Source organism: Taudactylus pleione, unplaced genomic scaffold (genome assembly GCF_031769625.1).
Source record: "Taudactylus pleione unplaced genomic scaffold, aTauple2 ptg000634l, whole genome shotgun sequence".
NCBI classification, from domain to species: domain Eukaryota; kingdom Metazoa; phylum Chordata; class Amphibia; order Anura; family Myobatrachidae; genus Taudactylus; species Taudactylus pleione.
Genome location: NW_028285036.1, coordinates 2,131,507 through 2,155,000, shown reverse-complemented (window position 1 = coordinate 2,155,000; position 23,494 = coordinate 2,131,507). Strand labels below are relative to the sequence as shown.

General features: G+C 46.7%; 1 protein-coding gene across 5 annotated transcripts in view; it reads left to right on the top strand.

Annotated features, from left to right (window-relative positions):
* Positions 1-22,731, top strand: part of RASSF8 (Ras association domain family member 8) — an 80,662-nt gene extending 57,931 nt beyond the window's left edge. For all 5 annotated transcript variants that reach the window (XM_088454855.1, XM_088454856.1, XM_088454858.1 and 2 more), the window contains exons 3-5: positions 12,443-13,338; positions 14,155-14,293; positions 18,207-22,731. In XM_088454855.1, coding sequence (XP_088310981.1) covers positions 12,443-13,338; positions 14,155-14,293; positions 18,207-18,328 — 1,157 coding nt within the window. In that variant the 3' untranslated portion in view covers positions 18,329-22,731. The remainder of the gene's footprint in view (positions 1-12,442; positions 13,339-14,154; positions 14,294-18,206) is intronic.
* The last annotated feature ends 763 nt before the right edge of the window (positions 22,732-23,494 follow it).

Below are 23,494 nucleotides of genomic sequence, written 5' to 3'. Positions count from 1 at the left end.
TGTTCCCCCTTCCATGATTCCCATCATCACTATGTCCCTGGTAGGGGTGAGATCATTTCCTATTAAATATGGGATTTCTGCTGTTTTTCCCTATGGAAAGCTGAAGATGTAATCCGGATTTGCTAGTAAATAGAGTTTGCAGATCTCTGAAAACTTTAAATGCTTTTCACATCATGAAAAGTTCAGACAACAGCCCAATACACTATGGCTGCGGGAACCTCACTTGTGTGTTCTGTAAAAGAACGTTATACTCTATATCCGTTGTTCTGCCAACAGTATTTGGGATTTGGGTTCCTGTATTTCCCTTTAACTGCAGGAAACAATATTCTGCTTTCTTCCAAGAAAACGTCGCTTTGGATCCCGGCGCAGAGGACGTGATTATCCTGGGGCGCCTCACCACAATTTCCTGTGTCTAATCATTAGCAATGATGAGAGCATGTCCCTTAAATAGAATGTGCATGTCTCATCCCACTGTCACACAGCTGTCTCCATTCAGGAACCCGAGCGCTCCCTGCATTGCTAAAATGCTGGTAATTAAGTTCCGTTCCTGCCAGGGCTCCGAGTAACCGTTCTCTCAGCTTCCCCAGTGCTTCTGAAAGCGCGCCTTATTCACCGGTTCTCTCATCTTCCCCAGTGCTTCTGAAAGCGCGTCTTATTCATCGGTTCTCTCAGCTTCTCCTGTGCTTCTGAAAGCGCGCCTTATTCACCGTTACTCTCAGCTTCTCCTGTGCTTCTGAAAGCGCGCCTTATTCACCGTTACTCTCAGCTTCTCCTGTGCTTCTGAAAGCGCGCCTTATTCACCGTTACTCTCAGCTTCTCCAGGGCTTCTGAAAGCGCGCCTTATTCATCGGTTCTCTCAGCTTCTCCAGTGCTTCTGAAAGCGCGCCTTATTCATCGGTTCTCTCAGCTTCTCCTGTGCTTCTGAAAGCGCGCCTTATTCACCGCTTCTCTCATCATACCCAGTGCTTCTGAAAGCGCGCCTTATTCACCGGTTCTCTCAGGTTCCCCAGTGCATCTGAAAGCGAACCTTATTCACCGCTTCTCTCAGCTTCCCCAGGGCTTCTGAAAGCGCGCCTTATTCACCGTTACTCTCAGCTTCTCCAGGGCTTCTGAAAGCGCGCCTTATTCATCGGTTCTCTCAGCTTCTCCAGTGCTTCTGAAAGCGCGCCTTATTCATCGGTTCTCTCAGCTTCTCCTGTGCTTCTGAAAGCGCGCCTTATTCACCGCTTCTCTCATCATACCCAGTGCTTCTGAAAGCGCGCCTTATTCACCGGTTCTCTCAGGTTCCCCAGTGCATCTGAAAGCGAACCTTATTCACCGCTTCTCTCAGCTTCCCCAGGGCTTCTGAAAGCGCGCCTTATTCACCGCTTCTCTCAGCTTCCCCAGTGCTTCTGAAAGCGCGTCTTATTCACCGGTTCTTCCCTTGTAATAATTTCCAGATGAAATCCAAGTATACATGCTCGTAGCTGCATGTAATAAGGACATTAGTCTGCTTTAGACAAATGGAAAATCCATTATGGACGGATTGCTGAATTCTGGGCTCCATCCTGAGAGCGGTGGTCATTTTAGGGTAAACTGTGGTGCAAGAAGGCGTGTCTAATTACAGTGAGGTGAAGCAGCGCCCCCTACCCACTCATAATGTCATTACATTGTGTCGCCCCAATTCTGTCCTGGATATAGTGATGTGAGCCAGCGCCCCCTATCCTCACATAATGTCACTACATTGTCTCCCCATTTCTGTCCTCGTGCTTGTATAGGCGCCTCTTTGTTAATAAATATAGATCTGTACTTTTTTTCCCTTGAAAATGTGAGTTGTAAAGTGGTCGCCCCCCTCTTGTTTTGTGTCAGTACTGTTGCAGAAGGTTTATTTTCACTTCAGTCAGACAGTGACTGACAACCTGGCGGACTTGCCTTACAGAGATGCACTGTAGCGATACATTTGTTCCTGCACAGGGGTGAGGCCGGTGATGTCACACAGACTGATATGACTGCACCCTCATAACCTGTAACAGATCACAGGCCAAAGATGGGGGTTCCGTCTCCCCATAACGTTTGTTGTCTATTTTTATTTTTTTTTCTATGGAAAACCACAACCCGGAGGCCCAGACTGCTGCCAGCAATAGTAATTATAATAATAAATAAGTGACCGCATGAAGTTAAATGCAGAAAGGCGCTCTGAGTTGATTTGGGCATTTTATCCTTAAACCCAGAACTGTCCCTAAATGTCCTGAGTATGGTCAGTGCCCAGATACTCTGCTCAGGCAGTAACACATACAATGCATCTATCCTCACTTCTGGCCCTGTACTAGTAAACCCTCCTCCCCAGAAACTATACCCACAACACAAACCCTGCCCCTAGCAGTGATCTTCTGGGGGATGGGTTGATCATATACCATTCAATCAAGACAGGGTGGCCTTTGCCCTCTCCTGAATCCCATGTTTTGCTTAGTTCACCCACCCTGCCTTCAGGAGGTTATTGCAGGACTCTGGAGTAGGGGGATGAAATTTCATCTTTTTAAACAATTACACAGACTCCTGTCAATGGCAAAAGGGGGGTATAGGAACCACCGCCTGTGTCCAAAAGAGGAAACACTGGGAATTTGTGCCCATTCGCTCTGTAGAGCATTTATGAGGTCGGGCACTGATGTTGGACAAGAAGGCCTTGCTCGCAATCTCCATTCCAGCTCATTCCAAAGGTGCTGGATGGGGCTGAGGTCAGGGCTCTCTGCGGGCCAGTCAGGTTCTTCCACACCGAACTCCTCAAACCAGGTTTTTATAGTCCTTGCTGTGTGCACTGGGGCACAGTCATGTTGGAATAGAGAAGGGCCTTCCCCAAACTGTTGCCACAAAGTTGGAAGCGTAGCATTGTCCAAAATGTCTTGGTATGCTGAAGCATTAAGATTGTCCTTCACTGGAGATAAGGGGCCTAGCCCAAACCCTGAATAACAGCCCCATACCATTATCCCTCCTCCACCAAACGTCACAGTTGGCACAATGCAGTCAGGCAGGTAACGGTTTCCTGACATCCGCCAAACCCAAACTCGCCCATCTGACTGCCAAACAGAGAAGCGTGATTGGTCACTCCACAGAACACGTTACCACTGCTCCACAGTCCAGTGTCTGTGCTATACACCACTCCATCCGACGCTTGGCATTGGACTTGGTGATGTGAGGCTGGCATACAGCTGCTCGGCCATGGAAACCCATTCCATTAAGCTCCTGCTGCACAGTTTTTGTGCTTACCTTAATGCCAGTGGAAGTTTGGAATCAGCAGAGTGTTGGCGAATTTAATGCACTATGCACCTTAGCAGTTGTTGACCCCACTCTGTGATTTTTCATGGTCTTCCACTGAGTTGCTGCTGTTCCTAAACGCTTCCACTTTCTTATAATATCACTTACAGCTGACCGTGGAATATCCAGCAGGGATGGAAAGTCACGACCGTCCTATTGCAAAGGTGGCATCCTATCACAGTACCAGGCTTCCTATCACATTACCGTGCTTCCTATCACATTACTGCGCTTCCTATCACATTACCGTGCTTCCTATCACAGTACCGTGCTTCCTATCACAGTACCGTGCTTCCTATCACAGTACCGTGCTTCCTATCACAGTACCGTGCTTCCTATCACATTACCGTGCTTCCTATCACAGTACCAGGCTTCCTATCACAGTACCAGGCATCCTATCACAGTACCAGGCTTCCTATCACAGTACCGTGCTTCCTATCACAGTACCGTGCTTCCTATCACAGTACCGTGCTTCCTATCACATTACCGTGCTTCCTATCACAGTACCAGGCATCCTATCACAGTACCAGGCATCCTATCACAGTACCAGGCATCCTATCACAGTACCGTGCTTCCTATCACAATACCGTGCTTCCTATCACAATACCGGGCTTCCTATCACAGTACCGGGCTTCCTATCACAGTACCGGGCTTCCTATCACAGTACCGTGCTTCCTATCACAGTACCGTGCTTCCTATCACAGTACCGGGCTTCCTATCACAGCACCGTGCTTCCATTTACACAGCACCGTGCTTCCATTTACACAGCACCGTGCTTCCATTTACACAGCACCGTGCTTCCTATCACAGTACCGTGCTTCCTATCACAGTACCGTGCTTCCTATCACAGTACCAGGAATCCTATCACAGTACCAGGAATCCTATCACAGTACCAGGCATCCTATCACAGTACCGCGCTTCCATTTACACAGCACCAGGCTTCCTATCACAGTACCGCGCTTCCTATCACAGTACCAGGCATCCTATCACAGTACCGCGCTTCCTATCACAGTACCAGGCATCCTATCACAGTACCGCGCTTCCATTTACACAGCACCAGGCTTCCTATCACAGTACCGCGCTTCCTATCACAGTACCAGGCATCCTATCACAGTACCGCGCTTCCTATCACAGTACCAGGCATCCTATCACAGTACCGCGCTTCCATTTACACAGCACCAGGCTTCCTATCACAGTACCGCGCTTCCTATCACAGTACCAGGCTTCCTATCACAGTACCACGCTTCCTATCACAGTACCACGCTTCCTATCACAGTACCACGCTTCCTATCACAGTACCAGGCTTCCTATCACAGTACCAGGCTTCCTATCACAGTACCAGGCTTCCTATCACAGTACCAGGCTTCCTATCACAGCACCGCGCTTCCTATCACAGCACCGGGCTTCCTATCACAGCACCGGGCTTCCTATCACAGCACCGGGCTTCCTATCACAGCACCGGGCTTCCTATCACAGCACCGGGCTTCCTATCACAGCACCGGGCTTCCTATCACAGCACCGGGCTTCCTATCACAGCACCACACCTGAAGTCACTGAGCTCCTCAGAATGAACCATTTTGTATCACAAATGTTTGCAAATGGAGACTGCATGGCCAGGTGCTTCATGTTATACACCTGTGGCAACGGGTCTGATTTCTCACACCTATTAATTATTGAATTGAGGTCTTTCAAACACTTTTGTTCATATAGTGTGTGTGTGTACATATGTATAATTTATTACACACATACACACCCCTCTTTCCTTTTATTTTATTTTAGCTTTGTCCTAACAAGAATGTCCCATTTACTCCCTGAACTTCACCCCTGTCTCTCTTTTGGAAAAAGCAACCTTCGTTCTGCATATGTATTCCCCCCCCCCTCCCCCACGTACAACCGTCCGTCTCTGTTTTGGGGCCTGTACTGTAACAACGGTGTAGCTGGAGAGGAGTCAGAGATTTCACAATGTCCTGGGTTATTTCCCAGCACTCGACTGATTACAGATCATATTTATTTTCCCCGTAGATAACCACAGGAGCAGGAACAATAAAGCTTATTTAAAACGATTCCGTATCCCATAGCAACCCTATCATTTATTAACATTTAAATTAGCCCAGCATGGAGACACATGAAGGCCAATCGTAGGTATAGGCTTCGGTAGTGATGGACAACCTGATGCACTTCTGGGGCAACTAGGGCATCACTCTAAGTTTCAGAGGTCCCGCACGTTACGCCAACTCTCTGTAATAAGTGAAAACAATACATTTAATCCAAACAAGAGAAAACTGTCTTTGTTAACATATATAGGGGGTCATTTTACATAAGTGTTACCCTCTATAGCGCACAATCTGACAGCGCTGGGGGCCGCAGGGGATGGACTGAAGGGCCACATGCACCTGTTTCCCATCGCTGGGCTACAGCATATTTTTGCTACTTATAATACAGAAGATATTGTAGATAAAGCTTGCACTTGGCTGTATATCAACCTCAAATAACTGACTCGAGTATAAGCCTAGTGTGGGAAATGGCAGCAGCTGGTAGTGCCCCCAGTAGTAATTCCCCCTGGTTGTGCCCCCAGTAGTAATCCCTCCTGGTAGTACCCCCAGTAGTAATCCCCCCTTTTAGTGCCCCCTGTAGTAATCCCCCACTGGTAGTGCCACCTTTAGTAATCCTCCCCTGGTAGTTCCCCCAGTGGTAATCCCCCCTTTTAGTGCCCCCTGTAGTAATCCCCCCTTTTAGTGCCCCCTGTAGTAAGCCCCCTGTAGTAATCCCCCCCTGGTAGTGCCCCCTGTAGTAATCCCCCCCCTTGTAGTTCCCCCAATGGTAATCCCCCCTTTTAGTGCCCCCTGTAGTAATCGCCCCCTGATAATGCCCCTTGGTAGTGCCCCCTGTAGTAATCGCCCCCTGGTAGTGCCCCCTGTAGTCATCTCCCCCTGGTAGTGCCCCCTGCAGTCCCCCCCCTAGTAGAGAGAGACGTGAAAAGAATTTTAAAAAAATAAACACTTACCTGAAACTCCCGCTCCTGGTCCCGCCGCTGTCCGCTCCTCCGGCCGCTTTGCATGGGAGAGACGTCGTCATGACGACGTGTCTCCCATCACCCACTGCGGGAGCCGGAAGATGGCTCCCGCAGTGGGAGCAGCAGCAGCCGCTGAGAGTCTGATAGACTCTCAGCGGCTGCTGATTACACCAAACACACAGCTGCCAGCTCCGGCGGCTGTGTGTTTGTGCTGTGTAGCGCTGACCGAACTCCGTCCGGTCAGCGCTACACTTGACTCGAGTATAAGCCGAGGGGGTACTTTTTCAGCACATTTTTTGTGCTGAAAAACTCGGCTTATACTCGAGTATATACGGTAATTGAATTGGAAATCTGTAACAAGGCTACAACAATGTATTCATGAATTTATCCTTGGAAGTCCACCCTCTGCACCCAACCGTCTACCAGTGCTGAGATAAATGTGAGGAGGGGGATGGGGGGACTTTATGGCCTGTTCCTGCACCGGTTATTTATTTTATCCACAATGGTCAAATTTATACCACGATGGCTGTGATTCAATTCAGTGCGCTGTTAATTTGGAGAATTCCAGTTCTCGCGACTTTACCTGGGTGTTTAGTCCGAGAATGCTGGTTCCTCAGGAGGGTGTGAGTTGAAATCCTTTAGTCCAGGGCTTGACAAATTTTTATAAAATCTAGGAGCCAGGATGAAAGTGTAGGAGCCAGATCACTGTCCCCCCAAAAAATGAGAGTGAGTGAGGAGCACAGCTCTGCGTGTTATGCAACTGTTATACACACTATACTAGTCCTGTTATACACACTATACTAGTCCTGTTATACACACTATACTAGTCCTGTTATACACACTATGCTAGTCCTGTTATACACACTATACTAGTCCTGTTATACTCACTATACTAGTCCTGTTATACACACTATACTAGTCCTGTTATACACACTATACTAGTCCTGTTATACACACTATACTAGTCCACAAAATGGTCACAGTTGAATGGATACAGTAACATGGAGGCCCCCTAACTGCTCTGCACAGCTCCCCTGCTCCACCCCCCACCCTCCTGTACTAACGGACCACATTTCACATAAAATAATGGTGCCAGAAAGTACAACAAAACCCCCCTCCCCTCGTGGTCACACCAGTATCCCTCTGAAGCCGCTCCGCAATCCCTGGCCACACATAAACCCTACTACCGGAGAGCTCTATGCAGCCGGAGATAGGAGACCGTAGACAGCCGGGACGTACAGGAGGATCAGCGTAGACCAGGACAGACAGCATGGGTCAGAGAAGGCCAGGATGGATAGTCGTCAGCGCAGGCCGGGACGGACAGAGGCACAGCAGTCACCGTAGGCGACACTCAGCACATGCGCTCCTGTGCAGGATATGAACACCGCAATTCTATAGGCGCGAATCTCCACCGGAACTGATGAGGATCTGCTTCCTCCCTCACTGCAAAATCTGGTAGCCATGGCGACCTGGCCCCCGGGATTTTATCGAGCCCTGCTTTAGTCGGACCAAACATCACGCTGAATTGAAACTCCAGGAGCTCCCTCCCGGCCTATTCATTAACTCTCTGTATTGAGTGGCAGCCAATCAAACCATTTTGTCCACTTTATGTATATGTAGTTCAGCGCTACCCACTAATAACGTTCATATAAATGTACCACTCAGACATCTGCTTCTTTATGCATTCAGATGTCATAGAAACTATATTATTATGATTATTATTAATAAAATTGCTGCACGTCGCTGTAACGAGTCATTACAAGCATATTGTGAGGATGATTTAGGTCTAGTTAGGAACCTGAGCCCCTAATATGCAGACTTGCCATAGGATTTAGTTGTCAAGACAATGTCTCATGTGACGATTTACATGTGGGGCTGAATAGTTCTGTGCACGTGACCGCTATGGAATAGGACAGCACTAGATTAATGTGCAATATTAAACGCAGATTAACCTCTGCATGAACAGAGATGGTAAACATGCTGACCTCCACTTGTAGTGAGATTACAAATCACGGCGTGGCTGGCAGGGCATGCTGAGACTTGTAGTTCTACAGCTGGTTTGCGATTTCTAGCAAACTGCGCATTGCTTGGCTGACTGACTACGCAGCTGAGTGCAGTTACGACTGATGGAGCCCGGTGGCTTCTCGCCCACTTCGCACATACGGCTGGTTGGGCATCACTAAGGTGGCGCTTGGGTTTGTTAGCGTGTAGACGGAATCGCGGGCTAGTCGGAGGTGGGCAGAGATCTCCTACTTCAGTCGGAGCTCCCGCACCAGGGATGGAGTAGGTGCAGATAACAATGATGACGGCCGGTGTCGCTGGCGGGGGAAGGTGCGGTCGCGTAGATGAATCAGACTCTGGATATAGGCAGAGGAGCAGCACGGCTGGTGTAGTGGTTAGCATTACTGCCTCACAGCACTTTGGTTTGATTCCCCCCCCCCCAGGCCCTGTTTGTGTGGAGTTTGTATGTTCTCCCATGTTTGCGTGGGTTTCCTGCGGGTGCTCCGGCTTCCTCCCACAATCCAAATATATATTGGTAGGTTAATTGGCTCCTGATAAAATGTAACCCTAGTGTGTGTGCGTGTGTACATGTGATAGGAAATATAGGGCCTGATTCAGAGCCGCTCGTAAGCGGCTGCTCGTTCGCTCCGAGCGATGTTTGCCCAACTGCGCATGCGTACGGATCGTTATAGGCATGCGCGAACCAGTCAGTGCGGCCGAAATTCATGTGCTCGCAAAATAGCGAATGCCTGATAATTTGAGTGACAGAATGAGGCGTATGTGGGTGGTAACAGGGGAAGGTGCTTGAAAACGGGGAGTGGAGATCCGATCGCAGGCGTGCTTAAAGATCAAAACGGGCGTTTTATGGGTGTGCATAATTAAAACAGCAGCGTCACTGACCACGTCACTGGGTTATTTTATAGCCAGAACTGCTCGCAAAATTGTGGTAGCAAAAACCAACCCCGAGAATAGCGAGCAGTTCATACCCTGGTCGATGTACTCAATTAATCTAATAAATAGCGGACATGACGTAGGATGCGAGCGGCCAAGGGGCGTATTTTTTAAAAAAAGACCGCAAGTTTTGTTCGCTCGTTCAGACCTAGAGACTTGAACAGACCGCAAAGAGCGAACGGTTGATTTGAATAGCCACCCCTATTTTCTGGACGAGCGAGCGCTAATTGCGTCCGGCTCTGAATCAGGCCCATATATTGTAAGCTCCACTGGGGCAGGAACTTATGTGAATGACTGACTAATATATTCTCTGTATAGCACTGCGGAATATGTGTGCGCTGTGTAAATAACCGTTAATAAATAAAATGTTAGTATGGATTTCCGTTCGCTGGCGGCGGCCAGAATTACGCCCACATCACCTGTGACTCGGAATCAGACCTATGTTGTGTGCGTCCCCTTTCATCTGCCTTTGTGTTGCATTTTGATATCTTCAGGAAGGACTGTTGGCGTCAGAGGACAATGACCAGTTATGTGTCAGTTACAGATGATACATTGTTGCCATTGATAGAATCCGAAGTCTGTCTTTATCTCCTTGGTGTTGGTTTATTCCGTTCCCCCTTGAATATAACCGGATTTGCTGTATAGATAGCATTGTATCCGCTGCAGAGACCTGAGTTTTGTTGTATCCCCCCAATAAGACTCTCTGGGGCTGGGGTTCCCCTTTCAGTTCGTCTCCCATCAGAGGAGCAGCCTTTAGTTTCCCGGTCAGAGGAGCAGACTTTGGTCTCCTGGTCATCCAGTGATTGCGTTTTGGTACTTTCTTTCTCTCTGTGTTATTTACGGCACAGACCTTGCCAGCAGCGCCTCCCACATACAATATGCTGTGCGTGTGGGATCTGACATCAGGCTCCTGTGTTATTAAACACGGTCTGCGATTTGTAGCCTCCGCGACTTGGCTGTGAAGAGTATTTGTGTTACAGATGCCAATTCTTTTTTTGGAGCCTTATGGTGCCTACACTCGGTCAGATTTGCTAGATGAACATGAACGATTTCTGACTATTAAAATGAATGTAATCATCCAAATCTTCCTGCAAACACAGTCGATGTCTGATATCATTATCTGACATGCGGGAATTGGGAATTGGACGATGCATGCCCTACATGTCAGATATGAACGATCGAACGATTATTACAATCAGATCTGATAAGAAATCTGACCGTGTGTATGCAGCATTAGAATGATGTATATATTTTAATCCTGTTTTCTCTGTAATGGTTTTTCCTATTTTTTTAAAATATTTTTTTAATTAAAATCTGTATTGTGTCCGCGCAGAGCGTGTAAATGATGCAACGCTTACTTTCCGGTCTACGTAGAGTCTGGCAGCAGCGCGTCCCTTGCGCACAAGGTGAAACAGCGGAGACAGATGAGCAGAACTCTGCTCTTACTTTTATAGATAAAATACCATTCAAACTTTTTCTGTAGGTTTTGACCCATAGTTACCGAGAAAGAGAGGCTTTTTTCAAAAAGTTTTTTAAACTGGAAAAAGCTTCATATTATGCAACTATAAATTATGTAATCGTGGTAATTATGGAGGGGGGGGGGGAGTGTTTGCCCTTTTTATCGTAGTATAAATTGGTGCCGTCAGGACCAGTTGTTGGTCCGAGTCCTGGACTTGGAATGTGGGACAGACTTTCTCTGAAATATGGCAGTGTGCTGTGAGCCACCTTTTCATCCCCCTGATCAACCAGTACTGACGTGTAATGAACAGACAGACCGTAACCGCTCCATCTCCTTATCAATCTATCAAGGCATGTATCTGAGCTTTGTTCCAATAACACCCACCATTTTGGTTTTCTACGGCCCATGTCGTTAATGTATGCTGCTCATAGATATCGGAAATACATCTATATTTTAGAACGCACCAATTGCAAGCTCTAAAAATTGCAAGAAATTCAGGTTTCTCATGGGTACAATACTTTTTACCACTTTAAACGAGTTCCTACCTTCAGGCAACGGTAGTTTGGATTGTCCATGGTCTCTTGCAACATTTACTGTACACAACATTTATTTTATTGCTTCCTTCCTGTTCTAATATAGACAGTTTTTGTATTGCCCTTGAATATGATGCAGGTTAACTCTGCATTGTATACAATAGTATCAACAGAGCAGTTCTATGTTTAATAGCTGCTAATTATTTAGTAAACGTTGCAGGATGACAGATGCAAAGCAGTAAGGTCATCTCTAGGTGGAAAACATGAGTATTTATTATTTTTTTTCTGTTATATGATAGCATGAAATGTGAAACTATAAAGTTCTCTGTTTATTATTTCTGATCATTTGTCATGTGTTTTGTTCTATATTTGGATAGGGCAGATAATTTTCCTTCGATTCATCATTCACCTTCACACACACCTAATAAAGTGATATAAGCAGAAACTAATAGGAATTATAAAAGGCACTGGGAGTATGTGTAAAGCTGATTGGAGGGCGCCATCTGCTGGCAGCGTTCATTTATTATTATTACATTTTCTCCCTGTACTAACAGAGTGGAGGGGACGTCCTCAAAACTGTTGCAGAGGTAACTTGCCTGTGCAGGGATATCCCTTCTCCACCAATGAGATTCGAATTGTCATTTTGCAAGTATAGTTTAGGGAATTAAATGAAGTGGTTGCTATGGGTTACAGTGCATATAGCCATGCGTCGGTTTTCATAAATCTCATTTTCAATTCAACTTCATAACTCTCCCAAACTACTACAGTGAAATATTGCACCGTGTTAGCCATGGATTTAAGCATGGAAATGATATTCGTTATATTACATTAGTAAGTGATGACTTTTAATTGGCATGTAGTCATAATGTTGACACATATACAGTTTGGACACTGTCAAATGGTACTGACTGTAGACAGTTTTGGTTATAATGTCGACATGTTGAAAATGATCACATATAGCCCCAAACCAGGGTCAGCCAGTTTGGGACATAAAGGGCACCCCTTTTTTAATTAGTTACCTAAATAAAGTTTAAGCTTTCAAGACTCTGTTCCCTACATCAGACGTGGTCCATTAATCCTGCCAATCAGATACAGCGGCTCTTGTAAACTCTCATCTTAATCTTTACCATTATGCAACAATGTGTTGTTACTTTTTCCCCAGGTTACCCTTCGTTCTAACACTGTTCTCTGTCTTAGGTCGCACGGGGAGATACACCCTGATAGAGAAATGGAGAGACACAGAGAGACATTTAGCCCCTCACGAAAACCCTGTGATTTCATTAAACAAGTGGGGGCAGTATGCCAGCGACGTGCAGCTTATTCTCAGGCGCACCGGGCCCTCCCTCAGCGAGCGGCCCACTTCGGACAGCCTCGCCCACGCCCATATCCCGGAGAGGAACTTATACAGGCAAAGCCTGCCCCCTCTGGCCAAACTGCGGCCTCAGAACGATAAGTCTATAAAGAGACGAGAGCCAAAGAGGAAATCTTTGACTTTCACTGGTGGGGCCAAGGGACTAATGGACATTTTTGGTAAAGGCAGAGAGTCCGAGTTGAAGCAGAAAGTTCTTAGGAACTGTAAACCATCGGCCGAGGAACTGAAGAAGCTGATCCACCTGCAGACGGAAAAGCTCCAGTTGCTGGAGAAGCAGCTGGACTCCAGCGAAGCGGAGGAGCGATATTGGGAACAGAAGCACAAGTCCCTCTTGGAGGAGGAAATTGGGAGATTAGAGCAGAAGATCAAACGGAACGAGGTGGAGATCGAGGAAGAGGAGTTCTGGGAGAACGAAATGCAGATCGAGGAGGAGAACGAGAAGCAGCTCAAGGAGCAACTCCAGGAGATGACCCAGAGGATGCTCCAGTGCGAGAACCAGCTGAAGGGTTACCAAAGCCAAATCCACAGCATAGGAAGCGGGATCGAGGCGGAAAGGTTACAGAGGGAGGTGCAGGAGTCCCAAATCAATGAAGAGGTGGTAAGGGGCAAGATCGAGAAGGTCAAAGCCGAGCTGGAGATCCAGGGGCAGGAAAGTGTCCGGCTGGAGAACGGCACCAAAGCCGTGGAGAGATCTCTGGGCCAGGCTGCAAAGAGGTTAACGGTGAGTTCTAATCCTAAAGAGAGGAAAATTCAATATGCTCTAAGTAACCCGGGCCTTGAAATCCAAGGATTAGTGTCACTCAAGTAGATTTATATCCTTGTACTGCAAGCTGCAGACCGCTAAATAAACACGGCACTGAACACATCCAGACAGCGGCTTTGAAGGCGGTTATTTGGAAATAATAAGCGACAAATCTCTTACATTTCACTAGTTTGTAGCCTGTGGGGCAAACATCGGTCTAAAGCTTAAAGGGTGACCATAGACAGATGTGACCAATTCAGTCACTGCCGGAGGGAGGGGGAGGGAGTCTCGAACCAGTCTGAGCTCCCAACCCGGTAAACGAGATATGAGTATGACGTCAACCCGGAGGGGTCAGTGGGACTTGCCCTGTCCTCACCATAATGTGACTAAGTAAAGGTGTCCCGGCACACAGTCATTTTACTGGACAGTTAGATAGTTTTAGAACTAACTGGCCGGAGATAGCAGCCCCCATGGACCCCCGAACGATATTGATCTGCATTATTCAGATAACGACCTGCAAATTCAGATGGCGATGACCACATCTTGCCGTGTAGGTGGTCCATTGCCTAACCAGGATAACGATGACCTGAACATCCAAGTGATCTTGGGACATAGGTGACACCTGCCAGCAATTCACTTTATCTATTGGGTAATATGAATTCAAAACAATAGAGTAGATGGACGTAATATTTGTTTGCATTTAATGTCTTGTGCCGTTCACGTCCCTCTGTATTACGCAGCAATGATCCCGTAACCATGACCTGTGCTCTCCCCACTTTCTTGGTGCCCCTTTAGGAGCGAGAGCAGGACCTAGAACAGCTGACCAAAGAGCTACGGCAGGTGAATCTCCAACAGTTCATCCAGCAGACCGGCACTAAAGTTACCGTACTTCCCGCAGAGCCGAGCGAGGCTGAATTCCCGCAGCCGGAAAAGGGTACGTTTGGGTTGGGGGTGGGGGTCTCCTCAGTCGCTCTCCGATCCTTTCGGCTGCACATAAGTAAACCAGATTCATTGTCCCGTAACGCTTTTAGTAGGAACAGTGGAGCCATGATAAATATTTAAAATCCTCTTGATGACTAGGGCAGGACTTAGGACCTCATTCAGAGGCGGTCGGAGGATGCAAGCGGTCGCTCAGAAACTGGGCGGCCGCTTGCATCCTGACCGCCCGCCTCTGTTGCGGTCGTTAGGCTGTGGGTTAACACCCACAGCTCTAACGACCGCTCGGGTGATGGTCGCGATGGTCAGAGAACATCGCGACCATCGGGGCTTACGACGAGACCCTAGGGTAGGGTCTCCCTTGTCGTAAGCCCCGGAGAGCTTCTGGCTCTGTCTGAGCCGGAAGCTCTCCACTGACATCACTAGTGATGTCAGTGGGGCCGCCCCCAAACGGTAGGCGTTCCCATGGGAACGCCTCCGTTTGGGCTGCCACCCTCCCGGGCCCGCCTTCCAAACGGGGCGAGCTGTCAATCAACATCGACAGCTCGCCCCCTTTGGATCGAGACCAGCTACGACCGGCGCTGTCGGTCGTAGCGGGTCTCACGCATGCGCACGACGGCGCCGGAGCCGTCGTGCGCATGCTCTGTGGGGGGCCATCGACCCGGTCCGAGTGCATCGGCGCTAACGACCGGGTCTGAATGACCCCCTTATTCTTTTCGATTAAAAATACACCTCTAGTCAAATGCGCAAGTGGAACTTAGAATGAAAAAAGCTGCGGCCGCTACACTGTAGAACGCCGTATACAGATTCAGAGACTCCGTGGCACACACCTATACAAGTATAGCATCTCAAGGTAATCCGCACAGTCTGCTGGTGCGTCCTTGTCTCATTGTATTGTGACTTAGACGTATTTTCGGTAAAAAAGACGCCCGGCGCTAGCAGTCTATCACAGGACCTGGCGATGCCGAGAGGAGCTTTTTAGCGCAGCTACAACAAAGATGTGTAAGGACACATCTGTACCTATAAAAATGGGACGCGTCCCTATATATACCTTCTCCGTTCCCCCAGCTCTTTTAAAATAATACCGTTACACAAAATGTAATCCGGTCTCTCCAGTCCAGTGCCAAATTGTGTGCTTCCGTCCTGGGCACCGGGCACCCCAGATCTGCCCCCACTCTACCCAGCGGGCTCCTAAATGTAACTCTCTGCTTTCCCGCATAAACTTGTTAAACAGTCGCATTTGCAGAAGAGGCCACAAAAGTCTGTTTACACTGGGGGATTGCTATACTGACCTGACGGTTACTGATTAATATAATTTATACCACATTGTTTTGGGGGGTTTTTAAATAGTAATCAGAAAAAATTATTTTCCATGAGTTGCTGTCAGTATATACAGAACCACTCTCCAGATCCCAGATACAGACTGAAGGGGCACATCCACTAATAGACATAGAAACGACCGCACGATTACGACATTGTGATCGCGCAGTCGTTTCACAGTCTGGCGCTGTGCAGGCTCATCAATCATCCTGTAACCCGCTCAACCTGACGTTATCGTCAGGTTGACCGGCATATTTGGGCGATGATTGATGTTGGAAAAACCCAGTGGGGAGCACGCATCGCTGGTCATTTCCGACCGATGCGTGCCCGATTGCTGAACGATTGCGCGATTATGATGTCGTAATCGTGCATTCGCTCTATATCGGGTAGTGGATACGCGGCATGAGGCCCTGAATAAGAGGCGCACGATATTGCGACCGCCTTTTTATGCGGAGACTCAGCGGAGGTAATATGCAAACAGTGGTTTCAGCCTTCCCCTTTGTGTACTAGCGTGCGCTGGAATGTGCAAGCCCTGCGTTGTCCACTTTCACTGCCCGTAGGCGGTGCCGCTCCACCAGTGGTTCCAAGCACTCCACCTACTGCACACTATTACATACACCATAGACACTTGCGCAGGAGCAGTGCGTCCTTCTGAAATTCCGCAACATGGCCGCTGCAAATGCAAAACACTCCCATAACGCACCCTTGAGGCGGCCTTTTTTTTTTTTTGCGGTCACTTTAGGCCACCTCCCAGTCCCCGTCCAGGAACGCCCACGGTTTTTCCTCGCTACGGAACCGCGCGCTTGGGGCGACAAATGCACCATAGAGGTTTCCATGACTTTTCACGTATGCGCAGTAGCAAATAGTCGCTCAGCTGCGCAAATATCTGCATAGCGCGCACCTCTGAAGCATGGTTTTCTGCCGCATCTGCATCTTTGTGCTACTGCGGCGACCGATGCCGTTCATACGGAGACGCCCACTTGCAGCAGCGCTAAGTCGTCTTGGTACGCCCACTTAAATCCCCAGCGCTTGCGTCCAAATTCATTTTCGCGTCTCATGGCGGTAACCATCAGGAAGCATTCGCTGTGCGTCTGGGACGCAAGCGCGGTGCTTTTCAACATCAGCCGACGGCGTGCAGTTAGCGTGCACCTCTAAATCGGGTCCTAAGATTGTAAAATAATTCTTACTCTGTATACCATTTATCAATCATATACAGATGTGTCCTTGCTCACCTGGCCTTAATACCCCGCCGCGCAGCACGATACGCCTGTCGTGAGCGAGCTGCCAGGTCTGTGCAACTCCGCTAGCGTCTTTTTCTGCCGAAAATGCGCCTAAGCCCGATGCGACCAGGACGCACCCGCAGACTGCGCTGATTTATTTGACATGTGACACTTGTATATATCTGTGTGCGCGACTGAGACTGTACACGGAACTTGGCGTGAAAAAAAAAAGCTGCGGCCGCTGCATCCTGGCACTTTGCATGCTGATTGGGAGACTCGCTCGCGCACAGATATACGAGTGTCGCGTAATCAGATTAATCAGCACAGTCCGCTGGCGCGTCCTGGTCGCTTCGCATTGCAACTGAGACGCATTTTTTATGAAAGACTCAAAAAAAAAAAAGACGCCTGACGCTAGCAGAGTCTCGCGGGTCCAGGCGCACTGAGAGGAGCTGTTTGGCGGGACTGCAGCAAAGACGAGCGAGGACACACCTGTATACATGACCGTTAATGCAGAAGCCTAAAGTAACTGAAGTCCTTTATAAATGAATGCTGATTATTATAGATATCATGGTTACTGTTGCAAAACAGGTTTGTGTTTTTTTTTGTATACATGTGGTTTTATGGACGCTTTTTATGCGTAGGTCCTATTTTGATTTGTTTAATAAATGTACATGTGTTTTTCTCCACACTAGGGCCCTGATTCAGAGCCGGGCGCTCTGACCAGAGCGCTCGCTCTGAATCAGGGCCCACCTCCATAATTATGGAGCGTCCTCCTGGACGCTCATATAGCTGTGGGTCACCACCCACAGCATATACGATCGTGCAGGATGATGGTCGCGATTGTCTTGTCCATCGCGACCATTGCCACTGCGAGCCGAAGCCTGCGGTTGAGTTTCTCAACCGCAAGGCCCGGAGTGATTTTGGCTCTATCAGAGCCAAAATCACTCCCACTGACATGGGGCCGGCTTCTGACGGTAGGCGTTCCCTTGGGAACGCCCCCGTCTGGGAGGCACGACCCCGGCACGCCCACCAAAGGGGGCGTGCTGTCAATCAACATCGACAGCACGCCCACTTTGATCAGACACAACGAGCGAAGGAAAGTCCTTCGCTCGTCCCGTCTCGCACATGCGCACGACGGAGCTCCCTCCGTCGTGCGCATGCGCAGTGCAGACCATCGACCCACTTGCGAGCGGACAGCCGCTCGCGAGTGGGTCTGAATCAGGCCCTAGGCTCGTTATTCCATAGATGATTGCGTAACCATTCTTTCCTATATATACTTGAAGTAACTGGGCCTAGTTACATTTTAATCTTGCTTTTTATATGCCCGAGCTGCCAGTTCCCGTAAATGACTGAGTATTTTCTCTTGTTTAGAGCCAGCATTTCAGTCGGGGTCTCTGAAACGACCGGGGTCTTCGCGGCAGCTTCCAAGCAACTTACGGATCCTCCAGAACGCCTTGTCGTCAGGATTCAACCCAGAGGGCATCTATGTATAGCTCTGCGCTGCTCTCAGACGTGCTCTTTGGTGTCGCCGTTGAGGACCAATTCTGCCACCACTAGGACTATATGGGGTAACTCCTGACATTCTTCACCCAGCCCACGAACGTTCCGCACCCCCTCCTCGCCCCCACATCAGGAGCCAAAACCCCACTGACCTTCTCCAGGGAAACAGAGCCGGGCTGGATCAGCAAGTATGAAGCAATATAACATTGCGCACATGTTACTCTGAGGTCATCACTTTATTTTCCAATTTATTACGAATACTTTTTTCCAAGTATTAATCCATACGGAATCAAAGACTGACTGGAAGCGCTGCGTGTGTCTGTTTTTCCCAGTGCGGTCACTGGTGTACAGGAGTATTGAAAGTGATATAAATATATATATATATATTTTTCCATTTGCTTATGAATTTTATATCTCATGCCAATGATGAAATGATACGTTTGTTATGTGTTTTATGTACAGGTCCAGTATTTCACTTTACCTATTATTGTTTTTCCTCAATTCTCAACCACAACAGTGTTACGAAGTCGCCCGTCAGGGCGTGTTATTCATTTTGGCCAGTGGGAGGGGATGAGTAGGGATCACAGTATTTAACTTGCAGTCTGATTCCTGTCGGATTGGGCACAAGGGTGACCTAGAGGGGTAAATGGTAAAAATCACCAATAAATGAGGTTCCTAAAATTGTGTTGTTCCCTCGGCCACACTATAAACACACGGGGTGGTCAGTGTGTAAATAAAATCACACTGCAATATAAATAACAGGTCAGTAAGTGTGAAAGCCGGTCTCTGTGCCACCTTTTGATAGGGGTGTACCAAATTTAGGGTTCTGTATTGGAATCCGGCTAAATCTAAGCAGTTTGAAGCAAGTACTCAGAAGATTTGGTTGACTGAACCCTGACAACTTTTTCATTCCCCGCAAATATAGTTTCCAAGGATTCAAAATACCATCCTAGTATTTAGTTTCGTTATACTTTGTAATATGCAAATTAATATCTGGATTTAGTTTGGTATTCAAACGTATGGTACTTCAATTGAATCTTGAAATAGATTTGGATTTGGTGCATCCCCGATTTGGTTAAACTTGGTGTCATTGGCGAAAATGCCGATTCTTTGTATAATAATCTTACTGCAGTGTTACAGTTTAAGGTTTGGCTTCTGGGGCTGACTAATATTAGATGCCATCGTTGGGAAACCTTATTGACAATCTTCCCAAAATTCCAGAACTTTCGCAGAAAAGTAAGCATTTATTAATCTGACCGTTAAACCAGGGCATGCTGGGATTTGTAGTTCCGCCGCCATTGGCGGATCTTCAGACGTTACCCTTCTGTTAGACCAAAATACTTTTATTGTACAGGGCGGGTTTAGGGGCCCGTTACGAAGGTTTATAGATAGACATTCCAATGACCAGAGATTAGCAGAGGCTGATAATTGGTTGCGTAATGAAAATTTCCGGGGAAACGCTAAATTACACATTCCTGGGGAAATTCCTTCTATTCTCTATTACCATACACCTGTTTTTGTTGTATTATGTTACCAGAGAGCAGTTTGCCTCTTCAAAGCCATTGATAATCCACGAAAATAAAGACACAAAGAAAATAAGTTACAGGAAGCCTTGTCCACAAAACTATGTTGTTGTTATAATCGTATTTATGTTTAGTCCATAGAGAATGTACGGTTAGATACATTCACAGCTATGTTTGCCAGATAGCCGCTGCCGAAGACTAAGCCCGGCGCTCATACATCAGACCGGGAATCGCCAAATGTTTGAAGCACACACATGGTAATTGCTAATGACAACTTGGCACTTAGGGAGGGGCGAGGAACGGTTTTATACCAACATTTAAAGGCACAAAGCTGGGACAGTGACCCCGACCTGACCAAACCCAGGCTGATCTGGCCAACGGCAAATGCTTCAGGTCACTCCTCCTTTACTTTATGGACTGCCCCTTTCAGTGTCTGTGAATTGGGGACAGTCCCAAAAAATGGGGACTGCCAAGGGTTCAATGTGAGGTAATATATACCACTGAAGGAAGAGGGCGCCCATCCTGCATGTTTAACAGGATTTGTAGCCCCTCGGATAAGCAGGATACATATACGTATATTTTATAAATGTGTTTTATTTTATTTTTTTTAAAGCATGGTTTTTTTGGGTTTTTTTTTTTTACATTCATAGAGGAAGATGGAAAATGTTTATTTTACATTCCAGAAATTCAGATTATGCTGTAGCTTAAATAACACCAAACTGGTCATCTGGTGTCTGTCACCTGTATATAGACTAGAGGAGACAGCCATTTTGTGGGCTGAACAAACAGACTATGAGAATGCATTCTATCCATACACTAAGAACCACTGATATCACTGAGACACCGTGGAGGCAGCCATTTTGTGGGCCGAACCCATGACTGAGAAGGCAGCCTATCCATACACTAAGCACCACTGAGATCACTGAGGCATAGCGGAGGCAGCCATTTTGTGTGCTGAACCCATGCCTGTGAGAATGTAGCCTATCTATACACTAAGTATCACTGAGACACCGTGGAGGCAGCCATTTTGTGGGCCGAACCCATGACTGAGAAAGTAGCCTATCCATACACTAAGCACCACTGAGATCACTGAGGCATAGTGGAGGCAGCCATTTTGTGGGCTGAACCCATGCCTGTGAGAATGCAGCCTATCCATACACTAAGTATCACTGCGGCATAGTGGAGGCAGCCATTTTCAGGGCTGGTCATTTTTTATGAGATTTCACCAGGGACTTTTTTATTATAGTAGTTTGATAAATAATTAGGGAAAGTCAGTATATAACAAGATTCTTGTTACTCAGCTCATACATAAATTCTATATTTTATCTTAAACACAATGAGGGGAATTTGGTGCAAAGGAAAAATGTGGTGATTGGCTGCTACAGTAGCCAATCACGTTCTGTCCTTAGCGCGATTTAGGAAGTGAACGCGAAGGTCTGAATGACCATGGGCATCGCCTCCTTCTTATCCTTTGCATGAATTACCGTAAGCATTACATAGATCTGCTGTTTCTATCACAGAATTCTAACCGCGCCAGGTTTGAGTCTGATCATCCTGGAAATATTGGCTGCAAAACCCTTTACACGTATAATAATAGAATATTGAATTCCGCTGGATTTCTGGCCAACGCGTTATACTGAACGTGCTGCCAATGCCTGTACAGCAGGTCAAAATTTTTTGGGGGTAGTTTTTTTTTATTTTTTTATTTTTGTTTTTACATATATTTTGTTTGTTTTTTTGTCCTAAGTATAATTGCAAACACTGAACTTGCTGTCAACTTATCGTGTTACTTTTTGTATCTGATACTATATGGGTCTAGTCGAACTAGGGTTATCTGTGCTGTGACGCTTAGCAACCAGATTGTTGCTGTGGGTTACAGTTTCCTGTGAGATCCAGACTGTATGATATACAGCACATCCTGGCCCCCAATCCACAACAGGTCATGTTTTCAGGTACCCCCTTGTAGAAATACATGGGATATTTACATGGCCAAAACAAAAATGAATCGCTCGATACAGGAAATCCTGTAAACGTGACCTGTCCTAGGTATTAGAAGAAGACCGATGATGAGCTTTAATGTACACTGTGAGACTCTAGAGGTTTCCCTTTGCTGGGACTTGTAGTTCTACAACATTGGTCAGCCTGTGTAAGACATCAATTCTGAGTCAGTGAGTCACCGATTCGTCTGTAAAACCAAAGTTCAGTGACCTAATTAACCTTTTATTATACGAACAAGTAAAGAGAATGAGTCTTTACAAATATTAGCCAGCGTGATGTGGTTTTCTTACATTCTGCAGACATAGTCGGAATGCGTGAATCTGAACAGATTATGGCAATAACCGTTTGCTTTTTTTTAATTGTACCGGTCTCCTAGACATGGTGGGAGCAGCCATTTTGTTGGATTAAAATTATCACGAGCGGCTTGTCCTTTTACTAAGAGCTAGAGATGTCTCCTGAGGCACAAAGAGGCACTTCGTGCCTCGTTGGTATTACTAGTTCATAGTGAGTTGATGTAGTGCCTCCATATATTTTTTCAGGCCACATAATGGCCGCTTCCAAAAGGTTAAGGTGACTGTGACATCGACTGAAGGAAATGTTTAAGATAAACTTTTTTTTTTTTTTTTTACTTTATTTTACTATATCCCAGCTTTCTACATGCTCAGAAACTGTGAACAAATAAAGCAATGCTTGCCTTTTTTTTTGCTTTTCATTGTAAGATGAGGCTCTGTATTATATGTAATTATCTATTTTCTGTGAATAATATTATCTATTTTCTGATTTTACCCACACGTTGTTACTTATTGCTATGAAATGCAGAATTTGATGATTTGTTGCATACAATATATTCCCGCACATTGGGACCTTTTGCCTCATTGTCATCATTATTTCATTTTAGTGTCGATCCCTTTCCATCTTTACATGGTTAATATGCTGGAACATTACTTTTCATGAGCTTCTTCTGTAGGCGTACAATATGGGCGCTGTGGTTTCAGGCTGATGTTTTGTTCGAACGTGATTGCCTGATAAAGTGAGATAACTATGTAAGCATCGTGCTAATTTGGCCATTAGGGGGCACTGCCCTTAATCAAATCTATAGGGCACCATTATATGGTATCTGTCAAAGTAGCACCTCCCACTATGTCGGTATTATTACTAAAAGTTACTTATATAGAGCAGCATATTCTGTTGTACTTTGCAACTGGGAACACACAGTAATACAACAAGACTGGGTAATAACAGACATATAAAGAGGTAGGAGGGCCCTGCTTGCAAGTTTACAATCTATTAGATTAGAGAGATTTAAGCAAAACTTTTAATATAGGACCAAGGTGATCAGTGTGATAAATTAGACAGGCCATACTATACATCTTGTGCCCATATTACTGTATGGTGACGGTAGTTTTTGGGCAATGTTCTCTACACACATTCCTACAGGTGCAGAATACAGTATATAGTTACATGACTGGTCTGATTGGCCATAGACTCCTGTAAGTGCACCTGTAGTCTGCACTCTGGGTAACTCTCTTGGCAAACTGACCCCATAAACAGGGACCCCCAGTAACGACTAATAATAAGTACTCGTCCAGTTATAACCAGTGCTTTGTCTCTGGTGGTTCCCGGCCACCGTTGTGTGGT